The 13190-nt window shown below is 42.6% G+C and overlaps 1 protein-coding gene across 1 annotated transcript in view; it reads right to left on the minus strand.

Moving 5' to 3' along the window:
* Window positions 1-386: 386 nt before the first annotated feature.
* Window positions 387-13190, minus strand: part of LMAN1 (lectin, mannose binding 1) — a 249386-nt gene continuing 236582 nt past the window's right edge. The window contains exon 13 of the mRNA XM_085630506.1: window positions 387-3242. Within this exon, the coding sequence (XP_085486632.1) occupies window positions 3206-3242 (37 nt within the window). The 3' untranslated portion in view covers window positions 387-3205. The remainder of the gene's footprint in view (window positions 3243-13190) is intronic.

Genomic DNA, 13190 nt, shown 5'->3' on the forward strand with positions numbered 1-13190 from the left:
TTTTTATACTTACCAAATTAGTCTGGATTCAGTCTCAGAGTGTGTACCTTCAGTCCTGATTGAGTGAATGCAATAAATGCATAACACCATCTGGATAAGCCTAACTGCTCACCCAGAATACCACAAAGAGAGCAGTTAGTACTTACCTAATTTAGCCTCTGCTATACCTCTGGGGACTCCCTGGACTCTGTGCACATTATACCTTATTTTGGTATAGAATATACAAAGCCAGCTTCCTATAGTAGGTGCCTTTACCTTTCACTAGAACAAGTTAACACATGACTTTCCAGATCACATCAACATCACGTTTACACCCCAAATCATGCATGTGAGAGGCTGCGGTTATCATTCAGGAAACCTACTTAAATATGTAAAGTGCCGCGTCATTTTACAAGATGGCGCTTTTATTTCAAAACATTGGTATTTTCAATTGTGTACAAAATGTATGAGTGAGAGGATAATGCTTGGCAATTAAAGACTTCAATGCATGCAGATTTGCTCCAACCACTTTTGCAAATTATTCAGTGAGCATCTAGCATCCATGTACAATACAATTTCTCTTGGTCATGTATGCTCTGATATGGGTCTTATATCTTCACTCTGAAAGTAACTGCCCTTTAGTGTGAGAAACATCAATGATTTTACAATTACTTATACACCAATTCAGTAACCCTTAGTCTTCCCCAAAATACATTTAATATATAAAACAACACTCCTCTAAAATGCTAAAACAATGGACTTGAAAAATACTTTGTACACATAAGTAAGTCTTCGGTCACCAATTGGCATTAGACATGTGAAAGGTGATGCACCATAAAATAGTTCCATTTTAGTTGCCTAAAGAAAGGCACAACATACATAACAAAGAATTTTCTTCAGAAAAAAATAAATGCAGAATCCTGATTTTACATTGGTTTAGATTAGCAGACATATTTGTTAAGTTGCATTAAAACTCAGTAAAGATAATCACATAAAAACACTGCAGAAAGAAATTCACCAGAAAAAATACATGTATTTAAAGCATACAAATATGTCTTTTTTCACATATATGCAGACAACTTCAGAAAGGAAACTATCAGACCTTGGAACAAGGCACTGCAGCTTCGTCTTTAAAGTTACGACATAAAGGGCAGATAATAGCGTATTATAAATTAGTGTTATGCATTTTTAGATGTTATGCTTTATCTTCTGATGTTTTGCATTTCAATGAGTAATCAGTAACAATATTCATTATCAGTACAAACAAATGACAAATTCAAACGGCAGTACCATATTTTGGAGAAGGCTCAACCTGAGCAGAACCAGATTAACGAACTGTGCTGTGTGATCTGATTACACATACCCATCCTGTTATTTTCAAAATGTAATAGTTAGCATAATGGTTAATCACCACTACAGTACAACAAGACAAATTTGGTTTTCACTTCTCAAATAAGTTATCACACTAAATATTTATAGTTCAATATTGCCTGCTATTAAAGCTACGAAAAAAACTACTCGCTTACCTTCTGAAATACTGACAATGCAAGTGTATGGAATATCTATAACTTCTGCACTTTTTACATATAATTTATAAGATAAGGTTTCCTTGTCCTGCTTGTGCTGGTGTTTTGAGGATAGATAGTCTAAGAATATGATCAAAAGCCTGTCTTAAAAATATTTTGTGGAAACAAAAATACTTTTTGATAGATTTAACTATTATTAATATTGTGGATACAACATAAAATCAACATCTATAAAACACATTTTTTCAGGCACCAAAGTGGAGCATGCAAAAATATATATACAGATAACAGCCAGCTTCTGTATTATGATTCCCGTCACAACATGTAATAAATTGTTTTTAATTTAAACACATTTATCACATTACAATCATTACTTGTTTTGACGTAAAAGGAATAATACTTTCTTGTAAAGAAAAAAAATATTGTGAGCAGTTGTTCATAGTAAGTACGTTTGAATTAAATCAGAATTGTTAATATTGCTAAACAGTTTTCTGCTCACTTCTCTTAAATCTATTGCTATTAGTACAATAAACAGTATTAGTTGTATCCAACGTAACATAACAAAAAAGAAGATCATAAACAATACTGGTGCAGTAAGATCATTCATTGACCATTTTAGAACACATACTGAGAATATGTAATTAATTCAAGAGCACTTATTGTACATCTTAGTCCATGAAATAAAATAATTGCTTGCCTCTGAACAAAGGAAAAGACAAAAAAATACTTTTCTAAAAGTAATACCTTCTTTAATTTTACTGAAATGGATCGCCAAGAATTAATTGGACCAATGTATACTAAATAATGGCATTAAAAACCCCTATAATAATTTTTCATATATTCTACTGATGAGTTATATATACCACAGATGTGTACCTTAGTTCAGGAGTACTTAAGCAGACTTTTTTGTTTTTTGTACTAACAAAATTAATATTTTGCTGGCAGGAAATTTTACCCATCCTATACAGAATGACAAAAAATTATAATGAACAATCACAGTGATCTTTGCAAAAGCCTTTCAAAACATAATTTTGTGTTCATATCAACACATTTCTATACTTGCTAGTACAAATCTAAAAAGAATTAAAAATTGCCATTTAAACATATTTAAGGTAACGCATTTTTAAGGTCAAAATAAATATTATTTTCATTAATTTGAATGCTTGAAAGTTACTGGACACTAGGCGTATTTTCAAAACTTCTGTAACCATTTGTTTACAGTGTACTTGTAAAAAAATATATGTATTATACATATCAGTGAAGATGTTGACAAAGGGCAGAGTTAGCTGAATACAGAATGTACATTATCAGACACACAAATGCAAGCCGTGTTTAATTACATTTATGGATGCTAGTGACTCTTGCAGCAGGTGAGTAATATATACAATAAATGATTTGTGCCTGCCACCTAAAAGCGAGGGAAATGAACCAGTAAAAGATGCAACTTTCAATTCCATTTGTGTAAATGTTCCTCTGAAGTATTCCAGCAAAGCACCAATGCATTTAAAAATGTATAATAAAACTACCCACCATTACATTCAACTGTAATCATTTCATTGTATTGAAGAAGTTGAGCTCAGTTATAACATCACAAAACAAAATCCATCATGTTTTGCAAAATTTCAATAAATTAATCTACTGAAGAAGTCCCTCTCAAACTTTCAGATTGTTCTTTGTGTGTACATATGGCAGGTGAGTCATCAAAAGAACTTTTTAGCTGCTGCTTCTTGTTGGCTCCTAAAAGAAAACAATAGAGTAGATGAAAACACAGAACTAACTGTAACTATTAATATACTGTTCAGCTTTCCAGATGACATCTTCATGAACCTGCTCACCACCAACTGGGCTTACCTTTAATATGATAGATAAGTCACTACAGATTGGTTCTTACAGTTAATAAAAACATCAGAGTTGTTTTAACATTTTACAGTTCTATTTACATAAAATTGAACAAAACTGTCAACAAGGGAACAGCAGTTCACATTTCTAAATCCCAGTCAGTCTAACTTAGCCTTTCATCCTTCTGAAGCGGACCAAAGTAAATCACTAAGCACTAACTATATTAGACAGGCACCCATGCTTTTGCAATTCAATTTGTCATGTGCATTATCTCACTGAAGAAAGAAAACAATGCTATATTATTTATACTCTCTCAATGTTTCTAAACAGCAATTCAACTTCAGTGAAAACTTTTTGACCCATATATAGCATGCATGGTTCTTCTGCTCACAGTTGCTAAGCAGGTATGCTCTCCCTCTCAGTAGAAGGATTTGAAGGGTATGCAACGTACCCCAACATCACTATGCAACATTGTTGAGGATGATTTTTGCTCTTTTATAGGTTACCCACTACAGACACAGTTTGAGCATATGGCACAGAGAAGAACAAAGTTACCATTTGCTAATTATGGGAAGGATGGTCAGACTATACACACAATTTGTTAACTTGGAAGTGTGAAAATATTTTATAGCAAAAGTGTAAGTTAATGTATGACCTACAATAATTACACCTAAATTAGTTATAGTAATTCTCATCTTTAGTAGCATCTGAAATGGGCACCTAGTCAATAACTCTATTGGGTAATCAGTGTATGCATTTTGCAAAAATTGTGGACTGCCCGATTACTTACCAGGCTGTCTGCTAGGGTGCTACATACACACACTCCTGGGATATGGCCAGCAAGATTTCCCAGTCAGGAATTCAGAATAGGTTTGCACAAACAATCCATGATGGGTAGGACTTGGCAAAGTACGTACTGAGAGCCAGTATGGCAAATTAGACTACGTGGCCCACAACACTGGTACCATTGTGGTGATCCAACAACATGTCTGGATGCACGCCAAAGGACGAGCAGGCATCCCAGCTTCAGGCTTTTGGACAAAATGTCGATTCTGTGTTGGAGCACTTCAAAGATAGCAATGCTATGACCCATTCCTAGGGCTCCCTATCTGCAGCCCGTTAATTTCACCAACAATATAAAAGGTTTAGATGATACTTGGGGGAGGGGAGGCAGCCCTTTCATGGCACCAAAAGACATAGTGCTCGTATTCTGGATCAGTTCCTAAGCATCCGGCACCCATACACTCCGACAATACAGGGGCTTTGGCTTGCAGCTGTGCCCCAACCACCCCGCCTCAGCCCCCCCCCCCATTCCCACAAGTGCTACAGCAACTGTTCCAAAGTCTCTGTCGGTCCAGCAGTCAATCAGCTTTTGGTGATGATGATGGGGACAAATTGTTCCCACCGTTGGATGAAAACATTTTATCAGGACCAACAAAGAGGCCAGTGAGCTGGGCAATTACCCTGACAGAGGGCTGGTTTTCCCAACGGCCCTTCTACAGAAGTCTGCTTCATTCGTCAAGGTTTATTATGCAGGCAGATAAAGTCTTACATGTGCAGTTGCCTTCTGTTCATGTAAAAGCCAAATTTCCTCACAGAAGTGTTACCATCTGAACCTCTACTGCCTTTCAATGGGGCTCGACTGACACCCTCTTGGACTCTTGGGCTAAATGCTGCCAAGTTAACTCCAATTATTTTCCTACTAAAAGAGAGTGAAAAGAACCGTGTCATTTGGGAAGAGGGTGATTTCTACTGCTAGTCTTGTCCTCAGGTCAGTCAACCTGCTATTTGCTGGGAAATACTCCGCTGCATAATGAACTCTTTCGATTAGTTCTTATCTGCAGTCCCAGAAGAATTTTGAGCCAAATTGGCACAGACCATTCAAGATGGCTAGGATGAGGTCAAGTACAGGAAGCCTGGACATTACAGACTGTTCAGGCAGAACGGTCGATACTAGCGTGGTACTTCGGCGCCATGAGTGGGTGAGATCCACAGGCATTTAGGGTGAAATTCAGGTGTCACCCAAGGATAAGCCTTCCGACCGGTCTTGTCATGGACAGGGCTTAATTTTAATTAAGCTTGAGTACTCTGATTAATTTTGGTAATTCCGTGTTACTCTTTGACATGGAATAACCAATAATAACGCAATTACTACTGCTCGCGTAATTAAGAGTAATTTGGGGAAAAACAATCCTACAGTGAGAGCACATTTAGCGACAACGAATGACCGCTTGTGCTCACTATTCATGTTTGACTGCATTTAGCACTATTTCTTAGCACAAAATGCATCCTTGGGTCCATTTTAGGCACAAGGGTGCATTTTGTGCAAAGAAAATAGTGATAAATGTTGGGACTAAGCTGGGGGGAAAATCCTACCCCAAGAGCACATTTAACATTATTTCTAGCACCTATTTTCGACTCAAGGGGGGGATTTTGTGCTCAGAAAATAGTGATAAATGCTGGGAGTAAATTGAGTGATAATCCTACCCGAAAAGCACATTTAGCGAGCGTGAATGGATGCTCGCTATTCATGCTCTGTTGCATTTAGTGATATTTCTGCGTGAAAATGCATTCTTGCAACCATTTTGAATAGGAGGGGGACGTTTTGTTAAGAAATGGCACTAAATGCTGAATTGTGCATGGTCTCGCAGATTTCTATGTAATTCCGCATGATTACGCTTCACTGAATTACGTTAACCCTAGTCTCAACTTCTTTGCAAGTATGCCGACCCTGCCCTCGAGTGCTTCAAAAAGAGTACTGACACTGTGCCCTCCCTCTGTCTTTCCACACCCATATCCCCAACAATTTAACCCTAATTTAGGCATCACTAGGGGTTTCACCTTTAGACAGCATCAAGGTCTACACTCCTCCCATGCCACCCAACACAGGCACCCATCAGTCCTTTCGGGTCAGGATAGAAGACCTGGCAGGCAGTCTCTTAGGCCTGCAGGGACAGCAAACTTTCCTATCCCCAGCCTCTCTAGCAGCACCCTCCAAGCTGCTTTTGTTTCCTCTAGAAGTATTAAAAAAATGTGATGGATGGAATGTTTGAATTAATCTTGAACTGGTAATTGCTCAGGGCTACTTCCAAGTCCATACTTACTTTGCCCACCATACCACCTCAGTTTGCACCCAGCCACGTGCAAATCAATCTTGACCCTGCTCCAATGAGAACAGTTGAACCAGAACTGCTAGGCCACGTCCTCTCTGAACCAGAACACAAGCAACATAAGACTGGCTTCATCCTTGTTAGGGCTCAACAGTCCATTATAGCTTGCTCACTGTGCCACTGGAACCAAGCGATACCTGGCTGATGAGGCGAAACAAGGGCGAAACCAGTCATGGGTTGCTTGCGTTCCAGTTTAGGGTGGACCTAGTCTGGCAAGTCAGGCTGGACTGTTTCCACTGGAGCAGGGACAAGACCGATTTGCATACGGCTGGGTCCGAACTAAGGTTGCATGGTGGGTGAAAAACGATTGATTGGGATGCAGCTCCAAATGATTGTCAATGGCTGAGATTAATTCACACATTCCATCCATTACCTTGTTTATGATGCCCTTAGTTTTCCAATAGCAGCACAGGACCACCCCATTGGAGGCAGGATCAGTCATTTTCTCCATAGGTGGCAAGCCAAAACATCTGACCTGTGGGTCCTGCAGATAGTCCAATGAGGCTATGTCTTGCCAGTTTCCTTTCTGTCCCGCCGCATTTCCACCCAAGTCAAAGGGTATTTCAAAGGGTCACTTGTCTATTTTGCTGACGGAATCTCAGGCTCTTTTGGACAAAGTAGCTAAAGAGAGGGTCCCTGCCTGGGAGATGAGAACTCTGAATGACTCCCATTATTTTGTTGTGCAGAAAAGGGTTGAGGCCTTCGCCCTATTTTAGACCTTCTATCTCTCAATTTTTCTAGAGGAAGGAAAAATTCAATATGCTCACTCTGGACCAGTTTCTTTCTGCCCTGGATCCAAGTGACAGGATGGTAGCATTGAACCTGCAGGACACCGATTTCCAAATTTACGTCCTGCAAAACCATATGCTCTACCTGTAGTTTGAGGTAGTTTACGACCATTTTCAGTTTGCCGTGCTCTCTTTTAGCCTCACCAATGCTCCTTGGGTGTTCACAAAGGTGATGGCAATGGTAAAAGCATACCTTCCAAGGTCAGGGGTTCTACTCTTCTTCGATCTTGACAACTGGCTGTTTAGACAGACTCACTATAGTCGGTCGTGGACCATCTCCGGACAACAGCAAACCACCGTACATCACGTCGGCTCACGATCAATGTGCTATAGTCACACATGACTCCTTCACAGAGGCCCTCTTTCCTCAGAGCTATCCTGGATACATTGCCTTCCCTCCAGATCAATGAGCCCAGGACATTCGGGCTATGATCGTGATGTTTCGTCCTCGGCCCTGGGTGTTCGTGACGTGGGCTCTGAGCCTTCTTGGTTATTTGCCTCCTGGATCCTGCTCGTCGACCATACCAGATGCCAAATGTCGCCCTGCTGTGGGATCAAAAGTCTCAGTTGGTCCAGCATCAAGGGAATCTGCTTGGTTACACTCAGGTGTTGAAGTAGACTGCAGTTGTGACTGCTTGGCTGTAAATGGACCAGCAGAAGACCCCTTAGCAGAGCTGATAGTGGTGACAGATTCATCACTGCTGGGCTGGGGTGGCTATCTGGGGGAGGTGGACATCGGAGGACTTGGGTCTCAGGTAGAGATCCACCATCAAGTCAACCTACTTGATTTGAGGGCCATTCACTTGGTGTTTAAAGCCTTCCTACTATCCATGAAAGGGAGGCGGGTTCAGGTCCTCACGGACACACCACTGCCATGTGGTATTGTAACAAGCAGGGCAGATGGGGGGCTTGGGTTCTGTGCCAAGAGGCTTTGAGCTCCTAAACTTGGCTAATCGTCAGACCATCTCCTTGATTGTACACCACTAGGCAGGATCTTTAAACACCAGAGCAAACAAACTCAGCTGGTGACACCTAGAACATCACGAACAACAACTAAACCCGGGAGAGGTACAGGAAGAGTTTTGACAATGGGAAGAAATCAAGCTGGTTTTATTTGCCACCAACAAGAACACCCAGGCTCAACACTTTTGTGCACTGGAATTAGCAAGAAGGCTCTCTCTCAGTGGAGAACAGGACTCCCATATGCCTTCCAGCAACCTCTCTTGGGCCTAGTTGATGAAGATCAGGAATGGTACCAGGCCAAGGTCATCTTAGTGACTTCAAATTTGGCCAAGAGAGTGTGGTACCCAGTACTTTTAGGCATGAGCATCTGTCCTCCAATCAGGATGCCGCTACAGTAGGATCTTCAGTCTCAGCAGCAGGGTAGGGTCCTGAATCCAGGCCTGCTCAACCTAGACCTTCATAAGTGGAGACTGAGCAGCGACACCGGACTGCATTCAATCTACCTTCCAAAGTACATGATGTCATCCTGGTGCCCAGGCGTCCTTTAACAAAATCTGTTTGTGCAGAAGCTGGTACAAGTTTGTGGCTTGGTTTGACACCCATAACATGAACCTGTTGCAGGCTTAACTGTCAGATTTGATACAGTTTGTTTTCTCCTTAGCACAGCAAGGCCTTGTAGTGGGCACTATTAAGGGTTATCTGTTGCCCATTTTTGCCTTTTGTGTTTACTGGACCAACCGTGTTTGTTCAAATCACCTGTTCAGATGAATTCCCTCAAAGGTTCGGCCACATTTCCTTCTAAACCATTCATAATGCCACAATGAGACCTTCATTTGGTCTTTTCCTTTTTATGTGTACCTCTTTTGAACCGTTACACAGCTGTTTCCTACATCTCTTGACCCTGAAGATGGTTTTCCTCATTGCAATCACCTCATGTGACTGATCTTCAAGTTTTGTGCTGTTGGTGCTGAGGACTAGAGCGGCCTTTCTACCAAAAGGCACGACTCCCTTTCACATTGGACAGTCCATCGCTCTTCCGACTTTCTTGGCCCGCCTCACTCCTCAAAAGAGGAGGAGAAACAGCATTGCTTGGACCCTAAAGGAGCACTCTGCTTTTTCAGTGATCATACAAATGACCATCGGGTGGACCATCAACTCTTCATGGGGTTCTCTAGGATTAGGAAAGGCAAGGCAGTGCAGAAGAAGCCTTATCCAGGTGGATAGTCCTGTGCATCAAGATTTGCAACACGCTAGCAAAAACACAGAAACTTCAAGGATTAAGGGCACACTACACCAGGGCCAAGGCTGCTACCACACCGCTGGGACGATGGGAACTGGTCCTGGATATTTGTCATGCTGCGACATGGGCACTGAGGCACACGTTCCTGCAGCATTGTTCGATTGACAGCCATGTCCGACAGGAATTGCATTTTGGCCATCCGGTCCTGCAGGGGAATGTGTTACATTGGTATCTATTCTAAAGAAACCTGCTATTCTATTCTGGTGCATACTCCAAATTCAGATTCCTCACTGCCCTCCTGCCTCGCCATTTCGTGGATTTGACTCTCTCCATCTAAAAAGGTCTCAAATTAGAGATCTCCACACCGGAACATTCAATTCGTTTTGGGGCTCTGCATCCGAGGGCCTGGACAGTGTTGAAAAAGAAATGGATATTACCACACTTTGGTGGAGTCTATACGCAGCTCAAGAGCAGAGTCAACACTTCAGTGCCGAATGATGCCACTTATTGGCAGGAAGGGACTATGCTATTTGCAGCCAGTCAATTCCACCAACAATACCAAAGGCTCAAAGGATACTTTTGGGGTCTTGCATATCATCAAATGTAGCCTCTGCAACGTATTCAACAGCTAGTACAGCCCTCTTGTGGATGTTCAGGACGTGGATGCAGCAGACGCAGTGGCCACAATACAGGACAGTAATCTCTTTCCTCCTCCTGGTCCACTGCAACTGCAGTCATGCCAATCTGGTTCCCCTTTCCCCCTTCTGTGGTCTGACAGAGCCAGCAGGGGGAAGGATAAGGTCTTACACCCTTGCTAGACAGCAGTAACCTCAGACCAATGGCTGTACAACTTGGTTACTTCGCAAACCATGCCTTCATCTTGGCCAAAGGATGTTTGTTCACTGTTTAGCATACTAGCTATAGAAAGAGAATTTTGTAGTAGCAGAAAAGGGCAGGGGATGTTATTCCCTGTACTTTTAGGTGCCTAAAAATGATGGAGGGCTTCTGGGTCTTGAACACTTTCTTTCAAAAGGACAAGTTCAAGATGTTGACACTTGCCTAGATCCTCTATTTCCCAAATCCAAAGAACTGGATGGCTTCACTAGACTTGCGGGACATGTATATGTCCTGCAGTCCCACAGAGGTTCCCATCAGTTCATTGTGGAGTCCAAACACTTTCAGTTCACCATCCTACACTTTGACCTCACCTTGGGCCCCCAGGCATTTACAAAGGGAATGGTTCTGGTTGCAGCCCATTCTCAAAGGTCGTGGACACGCATATTCCAGTAGCTTGAAGACTGGCCGTTGCGAGCAAGCTCCTGTAGTCGGTCGTAGATCACCTGAAGATAACCATCTCCCTTTTCTCCTCCCTTGGGTTCGCTATTAAACCAAAATCCCACTGTCAATGATGCAAGTTACACCCTTAATTGGGGTAACCCTAGTCACTGTGGCTTTCAAAGCCTTTCTGCCCCAGCACCGAGAACAGGACATACAGGTTATGGTGCAGGAGTTTCTGGCTCACTCCTGTGTTTCAGGGTTGATGGTTATGAGCTTCTTGATCTCATGCATCTTACTTGTTTCTCGTGCTTTTGGCACATGCAAGCTCTGCAGTGGGCTCAACAGTTGGGTTGCCTCTCAGACAACATCTATATCTCAGACGATGCAGGCTGGGACAGTTGGTATTGGCTGTTAGAGACAGCCTGACCTGTGGCGGGCCATTCTCCCTACCCCAAAAGGGCTCTCAGAAGAGACTGATGTATGTGTGGGGCAGTTAGGTAGAACAAGGTGGAAATCAGAGCCTTTGGTCCCTGGTGAACAGAGGAGCAGTTCTGGAACCACATGAATTTGATAGGCCCTTCTTTGGTCTTCTCAAGAGGGAAGGAATGGGGGTGCGGGGAAAGGAGAAGGTCCTGTTGGACAACAGAAGACCATTGTGTGGTACTTTGATAAGGAGGATGGTGTAGGATTGCAGGCAAAGTAGAGCAAGGAGGCTTCACCCTTGGGTAAAGCGTTTTGGCACTGCCGAGAACATTCTGTTTCACAACTGTTGCGGGATTTAGTTTCTGCCTCAAAGCTCCTAGGGAGACGCATTCTTTCTACAGTGGGGCTATGGTACCCTGAATGCCTTTCTACCACTGGCACATCTGCCCAGAGTTCTGATGAAGATCAAGAAAGACCGAGCTCCCCGGACTGGGCTAGGAGAGCTTGGTATTCCTGCTTACTGAGCCTGAGCATTGTCCCCTGTTTGGTCTACCTCTTCTGGAGGGCTGTCTGTCTCATCAACAGGGCATGGTTATGCAGCCAAATCTCCACAACCTACACAGCAATGCATCGTGATTGAGAAAACCAGCCGAGGGGGTTTGATTTGCCCACTAAAGTGGTGGACATATGTTGCCAGTTTGGTGCCCATCAACCAAGTGAGATTATTCGGATGGTTGGGTGAAGTTTGTGACCTGGTGCAAGAAGATCAGGCTAATCCTCTTCACGCCAAAGTGTGTGATGCTCTTCAAGCCAAAGTGGCTGACGTTCTGAAGTTTGTTTTGTCACAAGCATGGCTCAGCTGGCTTCATCAATATTTTCAAACCTTCCGGCATCTCTACATTTGCCTGACCAACAATCATTGTTTAAGTCTCCCATTGTGATGGTGTTTTAAGGGCTCTCATTTGTTTCCTCTAACGCCCTAAATAATGCCACAGTGGGATGTTAGTTTGGTTTTCATGATCTCGACGTGCATTCTTTTTGAGCTTATGCACACTTCTTCCTTGACTTTACTGACTATTAACAATGTTTTCCTCATTGTGATTACTTCTGTGCACCATGTGAGTGCGCTGCTGGTGCTGTCAGTACAGCCACCAGCTACCACTTTTTTCCCTGAAAAGTGGTGCTTCAAAGTCAGGCATTTTCCTACTGAAAGTAGTTATCACCCTTCCATATGGGGACTGCTTTTCTTCGCTCTGATACAGCCCTCTAAGGACAGGAGGAAAGGTTGGATCCCAAGTTCAGACTAAGGAATACTGGGTGGATGACCAGCTATTTACTGGCTTTACAGGTGAAGAAGGAAGGGCAGTTCAGAAATGAACCATGTCTAGATAGATTGTCCAGTGCATAAAAATGCCTCATGCCCTAGCCAAGTAAACTTGTCCTGAGGGCGTACTGATGAGAGATGTTTGGTCCTGGACATCTGCAAGGCTGCCATGCTTTACTGTTGTGATACTTAAGTCGAAAGGGAGGGGCACTCTTCAGCACACTCTTCTCCCTTTGGGCGAGATACTGCTTTTGTAAGTATCCAGCAGAAGAACAAGCTACGTACTTTTGGTAATTATCTTCCTGGTGGATACTCTATCATGCTACAGATTGCTCAATATCCTCCCTCCTCCTCGTTCTGTGGAGAGGACTTTGTGGTTACTGAAAAAGAGGTCATACGTTAGGTTTTACGCACTCTCGTGTTATGATCTATGACAACTGCTCTGGATCTGGGGCATGGTGAACTTTCAAAAGAAAACTGATGTCAGTGAGCATGGGTGGCAACCATATACTGGTCCATGCTGTCACTTCTAAGGCAGTGCAAAGCAGCCAAGGAGTCCGATATCACCACCTACTGCTGCACAGGAGCAATTGTTGAAATAGTCTTGCATCCATTCTGAAGGGAACTCAAAATGTGAAAAATACGTAGTTTGAGTGTCCA

Source organism: Triturus cristatus, chromosome 2_1, assembly GCF_964204655.1.
Source record: "Triturus cristatus chromosome 2_1, aTriCri1.1, whole genome shotgun sequence".
In the NCBI taxonomy this organism is placed as follows: Eukaryota; Metazoa; Chordata; class Amphibia; order Caudata; family Salamandridae; genus Triturus; species Triturus cristatus.